This window comes from Eptesicus fuscus, chromosome 9 (assembly GCF_027574615.1).
Source record: "Eptesicus fuscus isolate TK198812 chromosome 9, DD_ASM_mEF_20220401, whole genome shotgun sequence".
NCBI lineage: Eukaryota > Metazoa > Chordata > Mammalia > Chiroptera > Vespertilionidae > Eptesicus > Eptesicus fuscus.
Genome location: NC_072481.1, coordinates 62,277,347 through 62,298,781, shown reverse-complemented (window position 1 = coordinate 62,298,781; position 21,435 = coordinate 62,277,347). Strand labels below are relative to the sequence as shown.

General features: G+C 39.1%; 1 protein-coding gene across 1 annotated transcript; it reads right to left on the bottom strand.

Annotated features, from left to right (window-relative positions):
* Positions 1-360: 360 nt before the first annotated feature.
* Positions 361-17,780, bottom strand: RPF1 (ribosome production factor 1 homolog). Its single transcript, XM_008139473.3, has 9 exons — positions 17,549-17,780; positions 15,742-15,798; positions 13,738-13,818; positions 4,955-5,050; positions 4,217-4,370; positions 2,017-2,099; positions 1,442-1,623; positions 1,128-1,254; positions 361-587 (listed from the first exon to the last, which is right to left on the bottom strand). Exons 1-9 carry the CDS (start codon positions 17,762-17,764, stop codon positions 546-548), a joined length of 1,038 nt encoding a protein of 345 aa, XP_008137695.1. The 5' UTR covers positions 17,765-17,780; the 3' UTR covers positions 361-545.
* Positions 17,781-21,435: the final 3,655 nt, after the last annotated feature.

Genomic DNA, 21,435 nt, shown 5'->3' with positions numbered 1-21,435 from the left:
GTGCCCTTGACTGGATCGAACCTGGAACCCTTCAGTTTGCAGGCTGATGCTCTATCCACTGAGCCAAACCGGCCAGGGCCCGAGGATATTTTTCCATTACTTTTTAGGGAGAGTGGAAGAGAGAGGGAAAGACAGAAACATCAATGTGAGAGAGAAACATCAATTTTTGGTTGCCTCCTGCACGAGCCCGGACCAGGGCCTGGGCCGAGGAGGAGCCTGCAACAGAGGTACATGCCCTTGACTGGAATTGAACCCGGGACTCTTTGGTCCGAAGGCCGACGCTCTGTCCACTGAGCCAAACCGGCTAGGGCTAGATTGAGTCTTGATTTAAATTTCAGGAAATTAAATTGCAACATAAACTCGCACCAAAATGACTTTTATTTGTATGTCCTAAAGAAACAGTGAGTGGTAATTCATGGCACTAGGTAATTTGTCCAGACACGAAAGAAGGTATATGAAATCAGTAAATGCCATTTTGAAGAGTCTTCTGTTACACATTTAAGATAGGCCTGTTCTGCAAAATCCAATACTGTTCCTTCAGTATTTTATAAATGGAATTTTCTTCTATTTGTATCCATTTCCCGGGGCTGAAAGTTAGGGGGTAAACAAAGTTAGCACACAATCTATGGGTAACAATTGCTAAAAACTGTCACTGAAGTATCAGTCTTCAGGTTTAATATAAAAGGTGTTGGAAATTACAGTTCCAATAGATGTGTTAAACACATACAATTTTAAAGTAAAAATAGCACTTAAGTGAAATACTACTTACTAGATAGAAAATAGTTCTCAAGCATGCACCCGAATCAGGGTAACACAAGCTTATGAATAGGTTGCTGGGTCCAATTCAGTAAATCTATGGCCCAACAATTTTTTGTCTTAAAAGTTTCCAGGTGATGCTTCTTTCTGGTCCTACTTTGAGAACCATTAATATTTAGGATACTTCAAATGAACCAGGATTAATCACCAGACCCAAACACCACATTAGAGAATGGTTCTTATAGCTCATGAGGGAAGACATTCAGAAGCGTAACTTGAGGTAGAACAACCCAAAGCTTAAAGAGTATACGATTTCTTTCTCATTCCATACTTAAAATCATCGAAATGGCTTTTAAAGAGTAAGCACATACCTTATGGACCCATTCATATTCACCATATTTAGAATCAAAGGTTCCTTTCTGAAGAGATCTTAATTTCAAGGTAAAACGTGGTCCAAGTTCCTGAATTCCCACTTTCTTTTCACTCTTGAATATGTATCTTCAAAGGTAAAGAAAAAAGTTGAGGAAATTAGTCTGCATTAACCCAACTGTTACTTCTTTAACGTTTATGATGGTTGAAAAGAATTTCTCATCTATAATACCTGTCAAAATACATTAGAAAACAGGTTTATCTTGAAAAGGTATTTCATGATTAAAAGTCCAAGGAGTTAAGGTACCTTCCTCACCTGTGAAATCTGAAGAAGATATAATCACGTTGATTGTGGAATGTGGCAACCTGCCTTCCAATAAACTGAGGATTATGGGGAAATAGAGATGCAAACATTCGTCCAACAGAATGACCCAGCCGTGTTGTAAAATTATTCAGAATTATTTCAGGTACGTGTTCTGTGGGGTCTTTGCCTCTTCTCTAGAAAAATCACAAGTTTATTAACAAAACTATATCATTGCAATTTTAAGTTTTATAATTCCCATGACAAATATGAGAAATTTATCTCAATGACAACCACAGATGGCTTACTACACCCATGAAGTAGTATGTATCTAAAAGTACTTTATAAGCTGTAAAGGCACCAAAAAGGAAGTTCTGGGAAAGTTAACATTTCACAGTAATGAAAGCTATTGCCTGTCTGCCATAACTCAGTTATGACAGTCTCACAAGAAACCTGCCAGTAGATAAAACTATTGCTTTAATCAGGATAGCAAATGCAATTATTAAAATCAAGCAGCTGTTTAAGTTAGTCTGCTTAAAAGCAAAAACTAGAAGGGGACCAATGCCAATCGAGAAATGCCTAAAACTTACCTTAATTTCTTTACGCAGACGAACACTGCTCATTTTAAAATGAGCAGTTGGTCCATTTGGCAAGTGACTCAGAATTAATCCATCTGTTCACAAAGCTAAGAACATATTGAACTCTAATCTAAATCTTGAATTGTTTAAATAATTGATCCTCAAAGGCTCCTAAAATCTGTAGCTAGGTGAATAGGTGGGTGCATGCATTCCTCTGGGTTAATGGAGATTTTCTTACCAAGCCTCAATCTCAAGACATATAAATCAACATAAATCTTTCAGAAAAATAGATTAACCTATTGTCCTACCTTTTCTCTTTTCACAATATGATAAATACCTCATCAACCCTTTCTACAGGGTGTTTTGAGCATTCAACTAAAGCAGGCGTCCTCAAACTATGGCCCGTGGGCCACATGCGGGTGTTTTTGCCGTTTTGATTTTTTACTTCAAAATAAGATATGTGCAGTGTGCATAGGAATTTGTTCATAGTTTTTTTTAAACTATAGTCCGGCCCTCCAACGGTCTGAGGGACAGTGAACTGGCCCCTGTTTAAAAAGTTTGAGGACTCCTGAACTAAAGTATGTGAAGCAACTAATGTCCACTACTGTAGCAGGAATGATAAGACAGGAATGGATTCTAGAGTAACTATAGCACTGTAAATAGAATTAAGTTTACCTCCATGTTAGAGGCCTTATAACCCTAAAAATGCACTTTTATATGTTTGTATATACATTTTATGTTTGTAAGGTTAGGATATGCTGCCAGCTTTGAATTCATCCCACAAAACCAGAGACTCCAAAGTTCTCTTCTTGATAGAAACAAGCTCTTTCTTGGGATTACTATACCACAAATTAAAGTTATTAATAGTCATTTACTGATTGTCTGCCATGAACAGAGAATTAATAGTGCTACAGACTCTAAACTACAAATGAAATACAAGATACCTACCTAGCAGGATTAGCAGCCCAAGGGCTTTAGAAGTCCTGGATGCAGCAAATTAAGATTACTACCTATACAATATTCCTATTATAGCACAACCTGATTCTTGGAAATGCTGAACCTTAAAAGGAGATGAGAATCAGATTGCTTTCAAATATTTGTACATAATATTAGTTTTATAAAACTTACTGTCCTCTTTATAATGGGATCAACACTCCCATTCATCCAGAGTAGAAGCTATGGTTATCTTAAATTTCCTCCTCTCCCACTAAATCCTACTGTTTGCGTAAGTTCCTCACTTCTACATCTCTCCCTTACTGTTACTGTCTTAGTTGATGTCTTTGAGATTTCCCACCTAGATTATTAAAACAGTAGCCTGGTTGGTCTGACCTCTCCAACAGTTTAAGTACATCATCTACTACAGACTGTAAATCAAGCCTGGATTTAGGCCTTGGTTATAAAACCAAGTAACAAGCTATGGGGCTTAGCTGTGTCACTATTTGCACCAGTTCCTCACATGCTAAGTGAAAAAAACAAACTAGATACCTTGATACTTGACAGCTACAGCTAATTTCAAGCCACTCTCATCAGCCTCAACTACAGAATAAAACATCGGTCTGATACTCAATGTGGTTCCAAGCTATCTTTCTAACCTGTCTCCTCATGGTGTTTCCTGATAGGCAGCGATACAATCTCTTACACACCATACACATTTTTTTTCTTTAACTCATGCTATTTCAAGTAGCTTCAATAGTTTACTTATCCAATAACGCCCAATTCAAATGCCACCTCATTATACATAGTCAAAATTAAGATCTAAAACTCAGTTCTCACTGTTACTATAGCATTTATCACTTACTTGAGTTATAGTCACGTAAATGCCTTCTCATCTAATCCATCAGCTCTTGAAAGATCTGTTTCTGACAGATACTAGTGCCTACCACATAGCAGATTATCAGTAAATGTTTGAATTCTTCTTTTCAAAGATTCACTACAGGTTCAACTTCATGATGCACAGTCAAAAGTATTTCTGTATCATTTGCACATTGAAAAAATTAATTAAATCTTATAAGGGGGTTAAGACGTAAGTCATTTCTTGCAAATTAAATCAGGGCTTGAATCCTTTCTAGAATATTCTTACTAAATGTGGTTTGTGTCAGAAGCAAACTACAAAATTCAAACTTATTAATTCCTGTACAAAAAGTTTATGTTCTGCTAATATCCAACATCAACCATGCAAAATAGAAGCCCTTCCTTAAAAAACAAAGGATACTTGGTGTTTTACGATCTTCATTAATAACAATCAGATCTGTGAAATCTCTTGAGATGCACTGTGGAATAATTCTTTTCAGAGCCAGTCCTCTTCTGTAGTAAACATGTGAGTTTGGTATAACTGTGGAAAGCTGTTCACAGAGTCGTACTGTTCTCTGTAAAACAAAATAGCAAAAATCCTCAAAAAAGAAAAGAATAAAAATCTTATGTGATATATATTTATCAGGAAAGGCATAATGATTATTATAAGACAATGTTATAATAGAGACTAACACTAGGACAAGAGTGAAATCTGAACAGTTCCATCCTTTACCAAAGGCTGATCATCCTAAAGCAGTGGTTCTCAATTGGGGGTGATTCTGTTCCACCAGGGAACCTTTGGCAATGTCTGCAAACATTTTTGGTGATTATGACTGGGGGTTGGGGATGGCTGGTACTGGTGGTATCTAGTGGATAGAGGCTAAGGATGCAATTAAGCATCCTATAATGAGCAGGACAACCCCCATAACAAAAAATTATACATCCCCAAATGTTAACAATGCTGAGGTTGAAAAACCTTATCCTGAAGAATCAGGCTTAGAAAACCTACATTGTATTAACAATATTACATTTTATTTAGCTTATTCACAGGCATCAGGCAATCTCTAATTAACTCTTCTGAACAGAGTTCCTTTAAATAGTCCAAGTAATAAAAGAAAATTAGGAATTTAAGAACTATACTAATTAATGTATTTATTACCCCATGAGGTCTATCTGATGTTGTAATGAGAATCTTGGGAGAAGTTTGTCTGTTGAAATAAGAAGCAAATTCATCTGTAGCTTCATCATAAGCAACCTAAGAACAGAAAAACAAGTACATTTTACATCAAATACTCTCCTGGGCCAAAATTTTAATAGTTCTAGAAGGATTCTATGACAGTGACTACCTAGCTGATAGGGTATTTAAAGAAGGCCTAGAAGGGACTTACATTAATGGGAACATGAAGAAGTTGGGGATTTCCTCTTTGTAGAATCCTACATAATAAAGAAGTAATATACAAATTAACCCTCACGCCCTCAAAAGTGGCTGCCTACAACAGGAGGTTAGTGAAGGACAACCAAATGACTGAACAAGCAGGCTGCATGGGGCGACCAGGCTGGTGGGGGGCCATGAGGGACAACCAGGCTGGCGGGGGAGGGGGGGAGGCAGTTGGGGGCAACCGGGCCAGCAGAGGGGGACAGTTGGGGGCGACTAGGCCAGCAAGGGGCGGGGGGGGCAGTTAGGGGAAACCAGGATGGTGGAGGGGGTGCAGTTGGTGGCAACCAGGCTGGCAGGGGGGGCAGTTAGGGGCGATCAGGCCAGCACGCAGAGGCAGTGAGGGGCGATCAGGCTGGCGGCGAGGAGGCAGTTAGGGGCGACCAGGCAGGCAGGTGAGCGATTAGGAGCCAGCAATCCAGGATTGTGAGAGGGATGTCCTGTATTGGAGAGGGTGCAGGCTGGGCTGAGGGGAGCCCCCCCTCCTCCCCCAGTGCACGAATTTTGTGCACCGGGCCTCTAGTAAAATTATAAAGCTGGAGTAAGTTGTCAAAAACAATTTCAGGGCACAAACTGAAACCTGTTTATCCTTGAAAAATTGCTACAGTGGTAGCCAAGAGTATCAGGAATCTTCCTAGAGCTATTCTTTCCCCCATCAACTTGGTCAGTGAAAACAGGAACCTTAGATTTGATGGTAGGCAAGAACCAGAAATCTTTTGATTTTTTTACCGAGAGGAAGAGGGATAGAGAGTTAGAAACATCGATGAGAGGGAAACATCGATCAGCTGCCTCTTGCACACCCCCTACTGGGGATGTGCCTGCAACCAAGGTACATGCCCTTGACCGGAATCGAACCTGGGACCCTTGAGTCCGCAGGCCGACGCTCTATCCACTGAGCCAAACCGGTTTCGGCAAGAACCAGAAATCTTGAATCTAGAGGTGGTGGGCTCAATTTAGGGTATGTCTGTGAAAACCCTAGCTTTGCCAGTCCAAGATTACGGGTCCACCTCAGGAAAGGTGTGGGAATTTAAAGAAGCCATACATTTAAAGGAGAGTTCTGGAAGTGAAAGAGCCATAGAGAGACAGACATAATCTCTCCAAAGATCTGAAGAGACCTGAGTGAGAATCCAGCATACATGATAGGCAAAGGAGACTTGAGAACTGGTTGCAACTCTGAAACATTCCTCAACCCAACACTGCTTAGTTGGCAGAAGCTATGTCTGTCTTAGTGGCTCAAGGTGTCTCAGCTTCTGTCCAAATGATTGGCTGACCATTAAGCCACACAAACACAGGGAAATCCCTACAGAGTCAGTTTAAAAATAACAAAACTGGGTAGAGGCATAGTGCAACTGTCAGGTAGACAGATTCTACATTTTAGTTCTAGGCAAGTTACTAAAACAAAAAACAACAACAACCCTAATGAAATAAAATAATCCAGAGTTATTGCAATAAAATGTCCAGTTTTCAACCAAAAATTAGATATTCAAAGAAACAGGAAAATATGATTTACAATCAGAAAAAAGCAGTGAATAAAAATTCACTCTGGGCCCAATAATGAATTTAACCAACATTTCAAAGCAGCTATAATAAATATATTCACGGAATTAAAGGAAAATATGGATTTACTAGCAGATCTGAGATGGCAGAAAAATCAATGAACTAAAAAAGATTAATACCCAATCTGAAGAACAGAGAAATCAATCACAGAAAAGGGAGCAAAGTGAGAGAAACTTGGAGGACAATGTTAACCATTTCAACCGTGTTAGAAACAGAACCAGAAAGAGAGGTGTGAAATGGGCAGAAAAAAATTTGAAGAAATAATGGCTGAAAACTCCCCCAATTTGATGGAAAACTTACGTGGATCTCCAAGCTCAACAAACTACAAGTAGGATTAAAAGAACAATATCTGAACACATTAGAGCCAAACTGCTAAAAGCCAAATCACAGACAAATTTTAAATAACAGAAAATAAATCCTGTACAGGGGAATTCTATATCCTAAAAAAATGTCTTTAAAAAATGAAGGTAACCCCAGCTAGCCTGGCTCAATGGTTGAGTGTCGACCTATAAATCAGGAGGTCATAGTTCCATTCCTAATCAGTTCCATTCCCAGTCAGGGCACATGCCTGGGTTTTGGGCTCCATCCCCATTGTGGGGCGCGTAGGAGGCAGCCAATCAATGATTCTCTCCCTCTAGGAATCAATAAAAAATATATATATATTTTCCTCTCTGAAATCAATAAAAATATATATATATATATTTTTAAATGAAGGTAAAATAAGCACATTTTCAGATAAATGAGAAAGGAGATAATTTGCTATTAGATTTGCTATAAAGAACAAAGACTTAAGATAATCTTACAAGATGAAAGAAAATGACACTAGATGGAAACTCAAATCCAGAGGAAGGAAATAAGAAATGGTAAGCATGAAGGTAAACACATAACAGTGTGTGTGTGTGTGTGTGTAGACACATTTAATTGCTTTAAAAAATAGTTCAAAGCAGTAATCACAACACAAAGTATACAACCAAAACAGAAGTAGTATATTTGATGATAACAGTACGAATAATAGTGGAGGAAAGTAAGCTATACGGGTATAAATTTGCTATATTTTGCCAGAATTGTGTCAGTATTTACTTGAAGTATAGTGTGATAAATTAAAAGTGCATGTTGTAATTCCTAAAGCAACCATTAAAAAAAGATCAAGAATAATAAAATAGCACACCAAAAATATTTGTTTATTAAAAAAGGAAGCAGTAAGGAAGAAAAATAAGACATTTGAAAAGAAACAAAACTGTTAATAGATTGAAAGTAAGAAAAACTTATTTGCAGAAATGATTTCTCTAAACATGAAATGAAAACAATATTCAGACAATTAAACTACTGCTTTAAAAAATCACTATTAAAAATCAATTGCATTTTTATAAATCAGCAAATAAAATGTCGTTCAGAGATGTGTCTTACAATAAGAAAAAAACATAATGTAACCAGGAATAGCTATAACAATATGTGTAAAACTTATATAAATTATGAAACTTATTAGAAGGCATTTTCAGTAAAGAAAACCTGATAAAGCCGTATTTATAGAGCCCACCCCTCCCAACTGATCTTATTAGTGCAATTTAAAATTTTATACAGAAGATCAAAACACCAGGAAGAACACTCCTGAAGAATGGGATTTGAGGGTAGGGGTGGGAAGGAGAGTCTTACAATGAAGCTAAACAATTAAGAAAGTGAAGAACTGATACAGGTCAACATGGTGGGAAGGTAAATGCGGCCGTAAATAAAAACTCGAATCCTCCCACAACCACATCAAAATTACAATTAAACTACAGAACACCATCATTCAGAATCACCTGAAATCTAGCTGAATGGAAGTCCTACAACTAGGGATTTAAGAAGCCACATTGAGACTGGTAAGAGGAGTAGACACGCAGAACAGACTGCTTCCACAATGTGTGGCCGATAAAAATCAGGAGGAATATCTCAGCTCCAGTGGCACCCCACTGAGGAGCAAGGGGTCCCAGCCACACACCAGGGCCCTCATCCCAGGGTTCTAGTGGCACAAAGAGAAGTCCGCATAACTCCCAGCTGTAAAACCCAGCAAGGATTGTGGCTGAATGAGAAGAAGGGCTGCTGGAGTCCCAGATAGTTCCTCTTAAAGGGCCCATGCATGAACTTAACTTGGAATCACTCCCTCTGAGCTCCAGCTCTGGGGCAGCAACTTGAAAGGAACCAGGGAAAAAGGGGAACTGAACTGTCCGGCATCAGGGAGAGAGCTGGGGCAGCTTTCTGTCAGACAAAAGTGCTGGAAGAGGCCACTGTTCCTTTCCTGAGATAAACGCCACTCCCCCCACCCCCCCCCCCCCCCCCACAACAATCACACACAGAGCTGGCAGAATGGCACCATATCTGAGTCTCCATCAACCTGGCTAACACTATTCACTGCCCTGGTGATTCCCTAAGACTCTACTCCACCCAATTTATGAGCCCACCCAAGCTGTTTCCAGTGGCTTATCCATATGAATGGCCTGTCTTGTCTCATGCTTCAGACTTTCCTAAAATCTCTCAAGCAGTATCCAGCCTTAGAATACCTGATACCTCTCACTAAGTGACCCCAGGCCAGCACTAGCAGCAGTTGGCCTTAGTTCGCAGCTTGGCCTTGCCTGGACACCTCCTAACCCAGCACAAGCAGCAGCCATCTGCTGATTGCTTTGTAGCTCACACTTGGTGGCTCCATGAAGAACGCAGGCGGCAGCTGACCTTGTTCTGCACCTCCTGAGAAGCCCCACAGCCAGAGCACCCAGTGGACAGCTTCACAACTACCTCCACAAGCTACACACACAAGGGATGGACACAGTGGGCACAGAGCCCCTGCACAGCTGATCCTCCAAGGTGGTTGGTGGTTGCAGCCAGTCCTTGCAGCTGATCAACGTGGGGGTAAAGCCCTCTCATTGTGGGGGAGTGGAGTGGGGTATGGTACACCTGGAGTGCCTAGCTTAGGTGACGGGGGAAGCTGTGCCACTGGACTCTATAGTACACCTACTTCATAAGGCTGCTCTACCAAGCCTGGGGATGTAGCAGCTTTCCATAATACATAGAAACAAACACAGGGAGACTGCCAAAATGAGGAGACAAAGAAACATGTCCCAAATAAAAGAACAGAAAAAAAAAAACACACCAAAACAAAAAACAAAAAAAAACAAAAACCTCCAGAAAAAGCACTAAACAAAATGGAGACAAGCAATTTACTGGATGCCTCCTGTTTGTACTCTAACTGGGAATTGAACCACAATGTAGGTATGTGTCCTGACTGGGAATTGAACCTGCAACCTCTTGGTGATAGGACGATGCTTCAACCAACCGAGCCACCAGGTCAGGGAAATTCTTTTAGAAAAAAATATGAGAGCATACGATCCCAGGATAAATAACGATTTAAATATGACAAATCCATAAATATTAAAAAATCGAACAACCAACTATGTAGGAAGTGGTTATAGGGTTAAGCCTCGGACTGACCTGCTGGCAAAGTGCAAACAAGTCCCAGCTTAGAGGGCATAGCCCTCTAAGCATAATTAAGCCTGATCCTGTAACTGCTCCCTAGATCTTTCCTGGGTAGCTAATGGGCTGTGGGAGGGGCAGCAAGTGCTGCCAAAACAAGCGAAACTTACAAGAACATTGTAAATTGCCTTGTTTGCCCCTGACTATAAATAAAGCATCAGCTTTGCAGTCTGGATCTGTTCTGTGGCCTCAGCCAGGCACAGAAGATCCACCTAGACCCAGCTTATTCTCTTGTCTGTCTCTTTCTTCATCCTTCACTGCCCTCCCTCAGGCTCGCCGAACCCTTGGTTGTGCTGGTGCGGCACACCAACCATATTAAGGACTTTTGCTTATCAAAAGACATCATAGATAAAGTAAAAAGAGAAGTCACAAACTGGAAAATAGCTGCAACAAAGGAAGAATTAGAATCCAAATTATAAAGAGAAGTTCTACAAATCAGTAAAATACACTATAGGAGAGAAAACTGAGCAAAAGACATAAGCTGGCATATCTCTACCAAAATCACAGTATATACACAAAAAGATGCTCAGTCACATTAGGAATCAGGGAAATGCAAACTCAAACCAAAATGAGTTGTTAGCCCTTTTTCACTAGTCTGAATATAACAGGCACTGGCCAGAATGTGGATGACCAGAACACTGCTCTCATATAAAAGTGAAAATTGATACCATCACTATTTTGCAAAAACATTTTGGCGCTATCATATAAAGTTCAACTTTTACACATCCCCATAACCAAACAAATTCTCCCCTAGGTAAATATTTAGGGAAACTTTTACATACTAATACATGTAACCTCAATATGCCTAAGATCCCCAATTTATCTCCAGCCAAGGCCTCTTTCATAACAATGCCATCCTTCTAACTGCAGGCTAAAACCTCAATACCACTATTGAATCCTTTTTCTCTGACACCCCAAACAGCTTTTGCATAGGCTGTTTCCCCATCCTGAAGTACTTTTCACCCAAAGATGGCTAATCTCTTCATATTCTTCAAGACTTTGCTAAAAGTTATCTCAATGAAGCCTACCCCAGTGGCCGGCAAACTCATTAGTCAACAGAGCCAAATATCAACAGTACAACGATTGAAATTTCTTTTGAGAGCCAGATTTTTTAAACTTAAACTTCTAACGCCACTTCTTTAAAATAGACTTGCCCAGGCCATGGTATTTTGTGGAAGAGCCACACTCAAGGGGCCAAAGAGCCGCATGTAGCTCGCAAGCCGCAGTTTGCCGACCCCGGGCTTACCCTGACTGCTATATATGAAACTGCAACTCAAACCAACATGAACAAATAATTGATTATAAAGAAAGAAAGAAAAAAAAGTATGTTCAGCCCAGCCGGTGTGGCTCAGTGGTTGAGTGTTGACCCATGAACCAGGAGGTCACAGTTCCATTCCCAGTCAGGGCACATGCCCAGTTGCGGGCTCCATACCCAATAGGGGCCGTGCAGGAGGCAACCGATCAATGATTCCCTCTCATCATTAATGTTTTCTATCTCTCCCTTGTCTTCTCTCTGAAGTCAATAAAAACGTATTTTAAAAAAAAGAAAATATGTTCAACCTCATTTTTAACAAGAGAACAGCAAGTTAAAACTACATTGAGATATAATTTCTCACCTATCAGACTGGAAAAAATTATTTGTAATTGCAAAAATCTTGATTCAAAGTTTGAAGAGTAACATTTATTTATATAATCTGAAAGTACTTGTTAATTAATTACAAAGGGAAAAATTGTAGTTATAACGGGAGAAACTTGGTAGGCATTTTAATAACAAGTGATGAAAGTTAACATAACCAGTAATGGGAAAATCACTAATACATGAGTCCTGATAAGAGGCACTGAAAAGAACATAACATCACATTTGTAGTATTCGTGAGCAAACCTCCAAATCATTTTTAGCGACATTCTACAACACTACCTGATCTGTACTCTTCAAACATGTCAATGTCATTAAAAGCAAAGAATGTCTGAGGAACTGTTCCAAATTAATGGAGGTTAAAGAGTCATTATAATAGGCCGAAACCGGTTTGGCTCAGTGGATAGAGCGTCGGTCTGCGGACTGAAAGGTCCCAGGTTCGATTCCGGTCAAGGGCATGTACATTGGTTGCGGGCATATCCCCGGTAGGGGTGTGCAAGAGGCAGCTGGTCGATGTTTCTCTCTCATCGATGTTTCTAGCTCTCTGTCCCTCTCCTTTCCTCTCTGTAAAAAGTCAATAAAATATATTAAAAAAAAAAAAAGAGTCATTATAATAGAATAAAATGCATGAGCTTGGATTTTTCTTTTGCTAAAAATGACATCATTGGGACAACTGGTAACATTTGGATAAGCTGTACAAATTATGGACAATACTGTATATCAATATTAATTATCTGATTTTGATAACTCTATGCTGTGCTTATTTAAAAAATACACTTGGTTATTAGGTAAAACATTCTAAAAGTATTTAGGAGCAAAGAGGCTTCATGTCTGCCACTTACTCTCAAGCATTTAAAAAAGAATATAAATGAAAGCCAAGTATGGTACAATTTAACATTTAGGAAATCTGGATGAAGGAAATATACAAACTCCTATTTTTCTTATTAAGTCTGAAATTACGTAACAAATAAATAAAATGTATACACATATACAAACTCCTATATATATAAAATTGCAAACTCTACTCCAGTTAGTCCTGAATCTCCTTTACCCTATTTGTTAACTCTAGTAACCTATCATCTGATAACTTATCACAATTTACTTATTTTATTATGTTCACTGTTTATCTCTCCTCCTGGAATATAAGCTCTGGATGGGCAGAAATTTTGTGTGTATATGTATGAGGGTGTTTGCATTGATTGATCCCATGTCCCTAAAACAAATCCCAATACATAGTAGGAAATAAATAAAACATTTGGTGTAAGACTGACTGACTAAATGAATGACTATATGAGGAGACACATAAAAGCATTGTTTAAAAGCAAACATAACAAAATTTTAAAAATATATACATTTTAAAAACTTTGATTCTCTGACTATACAACAAATTTTTTAAAGGAAAAATGTGAAAAGTAGATTTTTTTAAACCAAGAGGTTTTATAAGGACACAAAAAATACCATAAAATAATATCCTTAATTATCAAAATGTTTAACAGGTGCTACAAAATTCTACAGTGAGAAATACTTTATATATCAAATGATATATAAAAAAAGTATTATACAGAGATTAAATGACAAAAAGTAAAACATAATAGATTTCTAGAAAATAAATTACTGCCTCTTTCTATACAATTACTGGGAAATTTCATTATTAAACAATCTATAGCAAGTAAGATAATATGCCAACATTATAGCTGAATCAGTCCATTATACGAATTCATCAGCCAGTCATTTAAATTAAACGTCAACATATGAAAAGATAATTTATCAAGTGTGGCCATCCAAATTTATTTAAGACTTTTAATGTTACCTCTTCATCATTAGGGTCTACTGTGGTTTCATCATATACTCGCTGGTTGTCAATGGTCTTGGGTATGGGCTTTGGTGGAGCCTAAATAAAAGAAAAAAAGATTAAGGCTTTGGTGGAGCCTAAATAAAAAAAGATTAAGTTGTAACAGCATTTTTACATAAATAATTTTTCATTACAGTTGGGAAGAATAACAGAAATTTATAAACAATCCAAAACACAATCTGTTCCTCATTTCAACCCACTGCTACATCAATCCTAACAACAATATTGAGTAAAAGGCTTTTTAATTCTCTGAGCAGAAACACACATGTACTAAAAGAATTGCCAATATTGGACGAAATAGCTTAAAACCAGACAGAAGTAGCAGGGAGAAAAATAATGGTTAAAATAACTACCCACTAAAAATAAAAGTTATCAAACAAAATGAAAAAAAAATTACAAAAGTACATATACATGTATCTTTGTCCCAATATTTAAAAAAAGCTATTCAGAAATATGTAACAAAAGCTACAAATCTACCTGCTGAACTAGTAATTCTAGAATGGGGATTTATGGTAAGGAATGAAAGGGGGGAGCAATTTACACAAAGAAAGATGTAGTATCACTATCGTTAATAGAAATGAACAGCGAATAGATAGGACAAAGGTCCAACAACATAAATGGAATACCGTTAGAATCAGCAATCATGCATACTTGCATACTCAGCTTAGATCAAAAACTGTGTAAATGAAATGGTATGGATCAGGAATACAGAACTGTAAACATACACTAAAATGAATTCAAAGTATATGTACACTAGCAGAGATAGAAGCATGAGTTGATGACCCATTTAGGATTTTATTTTTATTATTCTATGAAGCAAATATTAAGTTTTAAATCATTTTTTGAAGGAGGCAGTTCTAAGAAGTCATCTTTCAGTACAAAAAAACAGAATGGTGATATTTTCAAATGGTGATTAGCATATTAATTTGCTGGAATTGATTATTGAGAGCTAAAAAGAGACTAATACTGCTTGATAGAATTTTGCAGGTTAGAAGAGTCTAATATTGGCAATTTCATGTTATTTAACCTAATACTATTAAGAGAATGCATGAAAAAGCAGAATGTTTCAGCCTTTATATTTTTCCCTTCTTCAAAAACACTTATCCTTCAAAAAGTCTTCTCTTATTACCTCATCTTAAGAGATGGGAAGGGAGAAGAATTGTACATTTTTAAAAATTTGCAAGTATAAATTATAACCTAGAACAAACTATAAATGAAATCAAATGAAAATAACTTAGCTGTGCAATAATGTGGAAGTATTTAGTAGTTCTTTTTAAAATTTTCAATAGAAAGATTTCACTTATGATCAATATCACAAAAAATAGCCAAATGCTTCTTGATGCAGTATTTCTGCTCTCTTCTTTGCTATAACCCATCCAGGCATATCATCTTCCTTCCATTCCCCCTTCTCATTCTTCACAGATTCCTATCATGTGACAGCTCTCATTCTTATTCACCCAGTCCTTTTAGCAGAAGAGGGTTTGTCTGACAAAGAACCTTTGTTTCATATCTCAAGAACTCCAGCTCTAAATTAGGGAGCTTCCCCCATTCCCAAAGTCAAGGAGATGTGTATGTCTCTACTTCTCAAAACACATAAAGTAAAATAAGCAAGTCAAAATATGCATAACATTTATGTTAAAATTTTCAAAACATCACCATTGTGCTTGTTTGGGAACACATACATAGAGAAAGCAATAAAGAAGTGCATGGGAACAATAAACAGCAATTTCGTTGAGTGGTTACCTCTGGCGAAAAAGCAATCAGAAACACACAAGGGACTGGGATCATTATTTGCTAATGCATTATTTCTTAAGCTGAGTAAAGGGTAAAAAGGAGTTTGCTATATTGTTTTTATACATTTTAAATATTTCATAATAAATTTTAAAAGAAAGTCATTCAACATAAATATCAGGAGGCATTCCTTCTTAAGATAGAAAACAGATGGCTACAAATTTTCTTTACCTTGTCACCAAGAGCCTCTCTCTCTTTTTTAAGTTTTTTCTTAGCTGCCAACTTTTCCTAAAGGGTTTAAGAAAAAAAGAATGAGATCATTAGTTAGATCACAAACACACTGAAACTACAAATTACTAATGCTAAGAATACTTACACTGAGTAATCTTCCTAATTTATTAAAATTAAAATGTTGACATAGATTTTCAAAACAAGTGAGCTGAACAATCAATATGATTTCTGTAACAATAATTTTGCTTCTTAAATAAAATCTAAGTTGACCAACTTTGAATATTTAAAATTTCACCAACTTTATCTTTTACTGTAAAATCTCAAATTACGTGAACATGCACAATGTATACTTAACAAATTTTTGCTGTTTTTCCCCCCTGCATTTCTAACAAGTTGCATCCTACAGAAAAAACATGGCTATGCTGGTTGTTTCTCTAGGAAAGTACTAAAAATAAATGGGAATGGGAGATTTGTTTTCAGGTTGCTTCCAATAAAAGTATCATTAGCTATCCATATATTTTATAATCAAAATATGTTTTTAAACTTATTAAGTATTTGCAAGTTAAGATTGTTTGTGAATGTGTATCTTTTGGAGATTTCTGAACAGAATTCTTAACTCACAATAGAAAATATCCCCCCCCCCCCCAGGATTTACTAACCCTCGATCTATCAGGTCTCAAAAGTCTTCTAGAATACCCTTCTCCCACACCACAATGGTTTAGATGCTCCTTCTATGTACACCAATAGCACGTTAGCACTTAAGACTCAGTCCAGGGCTTCAAAAAATCTAATAAGAGGAGGTAGGCACATAAAAAGATTATGTGTGTGAACTTTTATGATGTGCAAGAAAAAGCAAACGGTTGCTTTCAACTGAAATTTAACCATAAATGAGCACTGTGACCTTAGGCTTTATTTGGCTTATCTCATACTTGTTTACTTCACAGAACAGTATGAGGATAAAGCTGTATGGAGGAAACTGGTGAATATGATGCTAGTCGAAATAAGCCAGTCAGGGAAAGACAAGTATCAAAATGATCTGACTCATATGTGGAATCTAATGAATAAAATAAACTGATGAACAAAATAGATCCAGAGACACAGAAGCAGGGAACAGACTGTGGAATCTCAGAGGGAAGCCGGGGAAGGGGTGGGGGGGGGTGGGAAAAGATCAAAGAACTTGTATGACAATAGGATGGTGAAAGCCTGGGTGGGGTCGGGGGAGGGTGAGGGGGTGGAGAAGGAGGGCGGGCTAGAAGAGGTCAATGGGGAGGGGGGGATGGAAGGGGACATATGTAATACTTCCAACAATAAAGATTTAAGAAAAAAAAAAAGGAAATATCAAAATAAAAAAGTAATAAAATTACTAGAAACTTTACAGTACTAATTTCAGTAAGAGTTGCTGCAGTAATCAGAGAAGCATCACTTTGAATTTATGCATTGCCTGTATTAGATTTTAGGTATTAACCAACCGGAGGTGAAGGTGGCCGGGACCAAGCGGAGAGGGAGACTTTGCCTCCCAGGTCAGGAGGGAGCAATTTCCACTAGCGGGAGAGCAGGGTTTCTGGCTTTCATTCTCAGCCACGAACCCTAGCAAGGAGCTGGTAAAAAAGGGAAACCGGGCCGCTCCGGCTAAAAGCAGGACGAGGGGATCGGGACAGAAAACGCCCCGCCCAACCCTCGGGGTAAATCGCGGCTGGGGATCCCAGGCTGGGGAGACCACGCCAGTGCAACACGCCCACCCACGCCGCCATCTCCTGCGCGCAAAGGGCACTGCGCATGCGCCCGGCCGCCTCCGCCCCTCCCCTACCTTCCGCTGCTGCTGTTTCCACCGCGTGAACATTAAGTGTCGCCGCTGCTTGTTCTTAATCTCCGAAATGCTGAAGCCTGGAGGGAAGGCAGGCGCCTTCGGGGCTTGGCCCCCGCTTTCCGTCGCCCCATCCTCAACGACTGCAGCCTCCTGAGGTTCTTGGGCAGCGCTCTTGCGCTTCAGGCCTTTCTTTCGGCTGCCGCCGGCCTTCTCCATGGTGTTTGCTCCTTGGCGTCTGTACGGAAGCGGAAATAGCTTCCTCCTCCGACCCTCTTAGGCTTTTACTTCCGGGGCGGAAAGTTCTCAAAACTATAGAATGCCGGGGGAGCTTTAAACTTTTAAGAAGGTGTTGAAATTTAGGTTTGAGAAAAGTTAATGGGGTTGCCAAGCTGTATGGACAGTGAAATGATGAATTCGTGGAATTCTTTATTGAAAGTTTTCTATGTTCAAGCCCTCAAAACATTAAAACAAAATCTTTTCGGTAGAGAATTTACATTCTACTAGAGAGATTTAAAATGAGCTTACATATATATAATGTGGTGAGCTATAAAGTAAGTAATACACGGTGTGGAAAAAAAAAATAGAACAGGATAAAGAAGATGAAGGGTAGAAGGGCATGTTGCAGCTTTTAAATAGGAAATCATAGTCTCTGGCTGTGAACGTAGCTCAGTTGGTTGGAGCGTGGTCCCGTCCCCATGTGCTAAGGTTTTGGTTGATCCCCGGGCAGGAGCAAAGATTTGAAGGAGATAATGGGGTAAACTATGGAGTTATCTGGGGGAAGAGCTGCAAACCTGAGAAAAGCTGTTCAGGCAAAGGAAACACACAGTTGCAAGGCGCGTAGTCAGTAGCAAGGCTGGCATGTTTGGGAAGAACCATGGAGGCCAGGAGTCAAATGGGAAAGAAGAGAAAGGGGAGGAAGGGTTTAAGAGTGATAGATTGTGTAGGGTTTTTTGACTTTGGTTTTTATTTTATGTGACCTGCAAATCTCTTGGAAGATTTGAGAAAAAGAAAAATATGCCCTGACTCAGATTTTAAAGGCATCGCTCAGACTCTCCTTTTGAGAATAGACTTAAGGGGAGAGAAAATGAAAGGAGGGAAGAAATGACAGTGTCTTGAACCAGGGTAGTGCTAATGGAGGTGGTGAGAAGTGGTCAGATTCTTTTGAAAGTTCCTGATAATTGAATGAAGGACATGAAAGAAAGAGAAGAGTCAGGATGACTCCAAGACTTTTGAGCTGAGCGACTGGAAGGATGGAGTTACATCAGTTAAAATGTGAGAGACTACCAGTGGAGCAAATTTGAAGAGTAAAATCAAGATTTCAGTTCTGGAAATGTTAAGTTTGAGATACTTAGTCATGATCGTTGTTTTCAAGTACTCAATTGGGTTGTATGATTCTGCAGCAAGAGAGAGAGAGGTGTAGACAAGAGATCAAAATTTGGGAGTCATCAGCGTGTAGGTAGTGTTCAAACCATTATAGTGAGTGTAGCCAGAGAACTGAAAAGGAGAAGAGGATGAAGGACTGAACCCTGGAGGAGTCCCACAGGAAGAGTTAAAAAGAAAAGGAAAATCAAATAAAAGAGAAAGACAGTAGAGAGCCATGGAAGCCAAGTAAAGTGTTTCCTTTTGATCGACTATTAGGAGTTAATTTTCCAGAAATTGCCTTAATTTCAAATTATATGTTTCACTATTGACACTGTTTGATAATCCAGGTCACTGCTGGCAGTACTCGTAATGCCATGCAGAAGGTAGAGTAAGAGGTTTAAGAGAGTGAGGAGTTATGGGTGATGAAAGCTTCTTATTGATGTACATAACCCAGTGCTATTTCTTAGGCTAAGCTATCTCCCTGTTACTTTTTATTTGTGGACCCCTGAAGATTGGCTTACTTTTTAAAATTATTATTACTAGAGGCCTGGTGCATGGATTTGTGCATTGGTGGAGTCCCTTGGCGTGACCTGCGGGGATCAGGCCAAAACCAGCAGTCCAACACCGCCTGCCGCTCCTGCTCATCCCAGCCCCGCTGTGCCTGCCGCCACCGCTCAGTAGGCTCACTGTTGCTCCGCTGTGGTCTCTGCGCGCCCGTCCTAGGGCGATACTTGCATGCCCATGACTGAGAAGCGACCATGGGCTCATGCCCAGTCAGTCTGCCCTGACCACCAGGGGGCAGCTCCTGCTTTGAGCATCTGCCCCCTGGTGGTCAGTGTGCATCATAGCGACCAGTCGACCGATTGTTTAGGCTTTCATATATATAGATTACTTTTTAAATCCTCACCCAAGGATATGTTTTTTATTTAATTTATAGAGAGAGGAATGGAGTGAGAAAGAAGCATTGATGTGAGAGAGAAACATCAATTCTTTGACTCCTGTATTTGCCAATCGGAGATCGAACCCACAACCTAGGTATGTGCCCTGACCAGGAATCAAACCCATAACCTTTTGGTGTACAGGAGATGCTCCAGTCAATGGAGCCACCTGGCCAGGTGAAATTGGCTTTCTTTTCTTTTTTACATATATTTTTATTGATTTCAGAGAGGAAGGGAAAGGAAGAAAGAGAAATATCAATGTTGAGAGAGACTCATCGGTCGGCTGCCTCCTGCACTTCATGCCCCACACTGGGGATGGAGCCTGCAACCTGGGCATCTGCCCTTGACTGGAATCGAACCCAGGACCCTTCAGTCTACAGGCCGACGCTTTATCTCCTGAGCCAAACCAGCTAGGGCAAGATTGGCTTACTTTTCCATTGCCACCATTAGTTAGCAAGAACAGCCTTATTTTAAGGCTGAATGTATTCTGGGAGTCAGTTTATTGAGGCAATTAAAGTCATTTGTGCAAGATGCAAGCCACTGCCTACTATATGATGGATCCTAAGGCAGCAACTTGGGAATCCAAAATTATATTTGGTGATTTGGATTAAGGTTTTTCTTCTTTTCCTACCCACTGTAGAAAAGAATGTATTCACACTGCCTCTTCTCCTTGAGGCAATCAATAAAATTTCATTTTTTCTGATGTTTCCCCCCCCCCCCATAGCAACCAGATTAAATAAGAGATAAAAGGCTTCTTATACTTTACTTTTGTATACTCTAATGGGAATTATATGTTTTTCTATAATGTTGGTCTTGAGTGCCACAAAAAATTGAAATAAAGCTAAGCTTCATTTAAGGGGAACAACAAAAGTCAGTAGTTTTCCTGGAATTTCCATCACAAGAGCCAGGAAGGCCTCTGGGAAGAACTGAAGATGTGTTTATGAGATAAGCATTAAGAGTAGTGATAAGTGATCAGGTTCCAAAAGTTTCCACCATGTTCCAGTAGGCTTCAGGGATGTTTTGCTGATGTAGGTTCCCTACAGTTATTCCTTTTTGCTGATGTAGGTTCCCTACAGTTACTCTAAAGCTAACAGTTCAGGATAAAGATTAGTATATTCCAAAACTTGACTATTTCTATGACAGAGACATGCTAGGAAGTTCCAGTGGTCTCCAAGGATCACTAGATGCTAGGACATCTTGTATTTGCTAAAACCTCAAAAAATGTGTATAGAGCTACTTGAAGTATGATTGATGGACATCATCTGGAAGTTTGATAGAAATTCAGAATCTTGGGGTTCACTGCCAGAAGCTAATTCCAGCATGTCAGCAGGGCTAAATCATCTGGAATGGCTGAGGGCATTTCCCCAAACCTAAATATTTGCATAAATGATTGCTTGCTGCCAGACAGCTGAGGACATTTCAATCTACATGTTATTGCCTCCTGCTGGCCAAACACCTGTAACAGCCGAAGGCAGTTTCCCCCAATCTAACAATGCCTACTGTATACCAAACCTTGGCCTTTGATTTGTATATCTACCTTGCCTTAGGACAATTTGTGTTAATAAAGAGCAAGGGGTCCGGAGATTC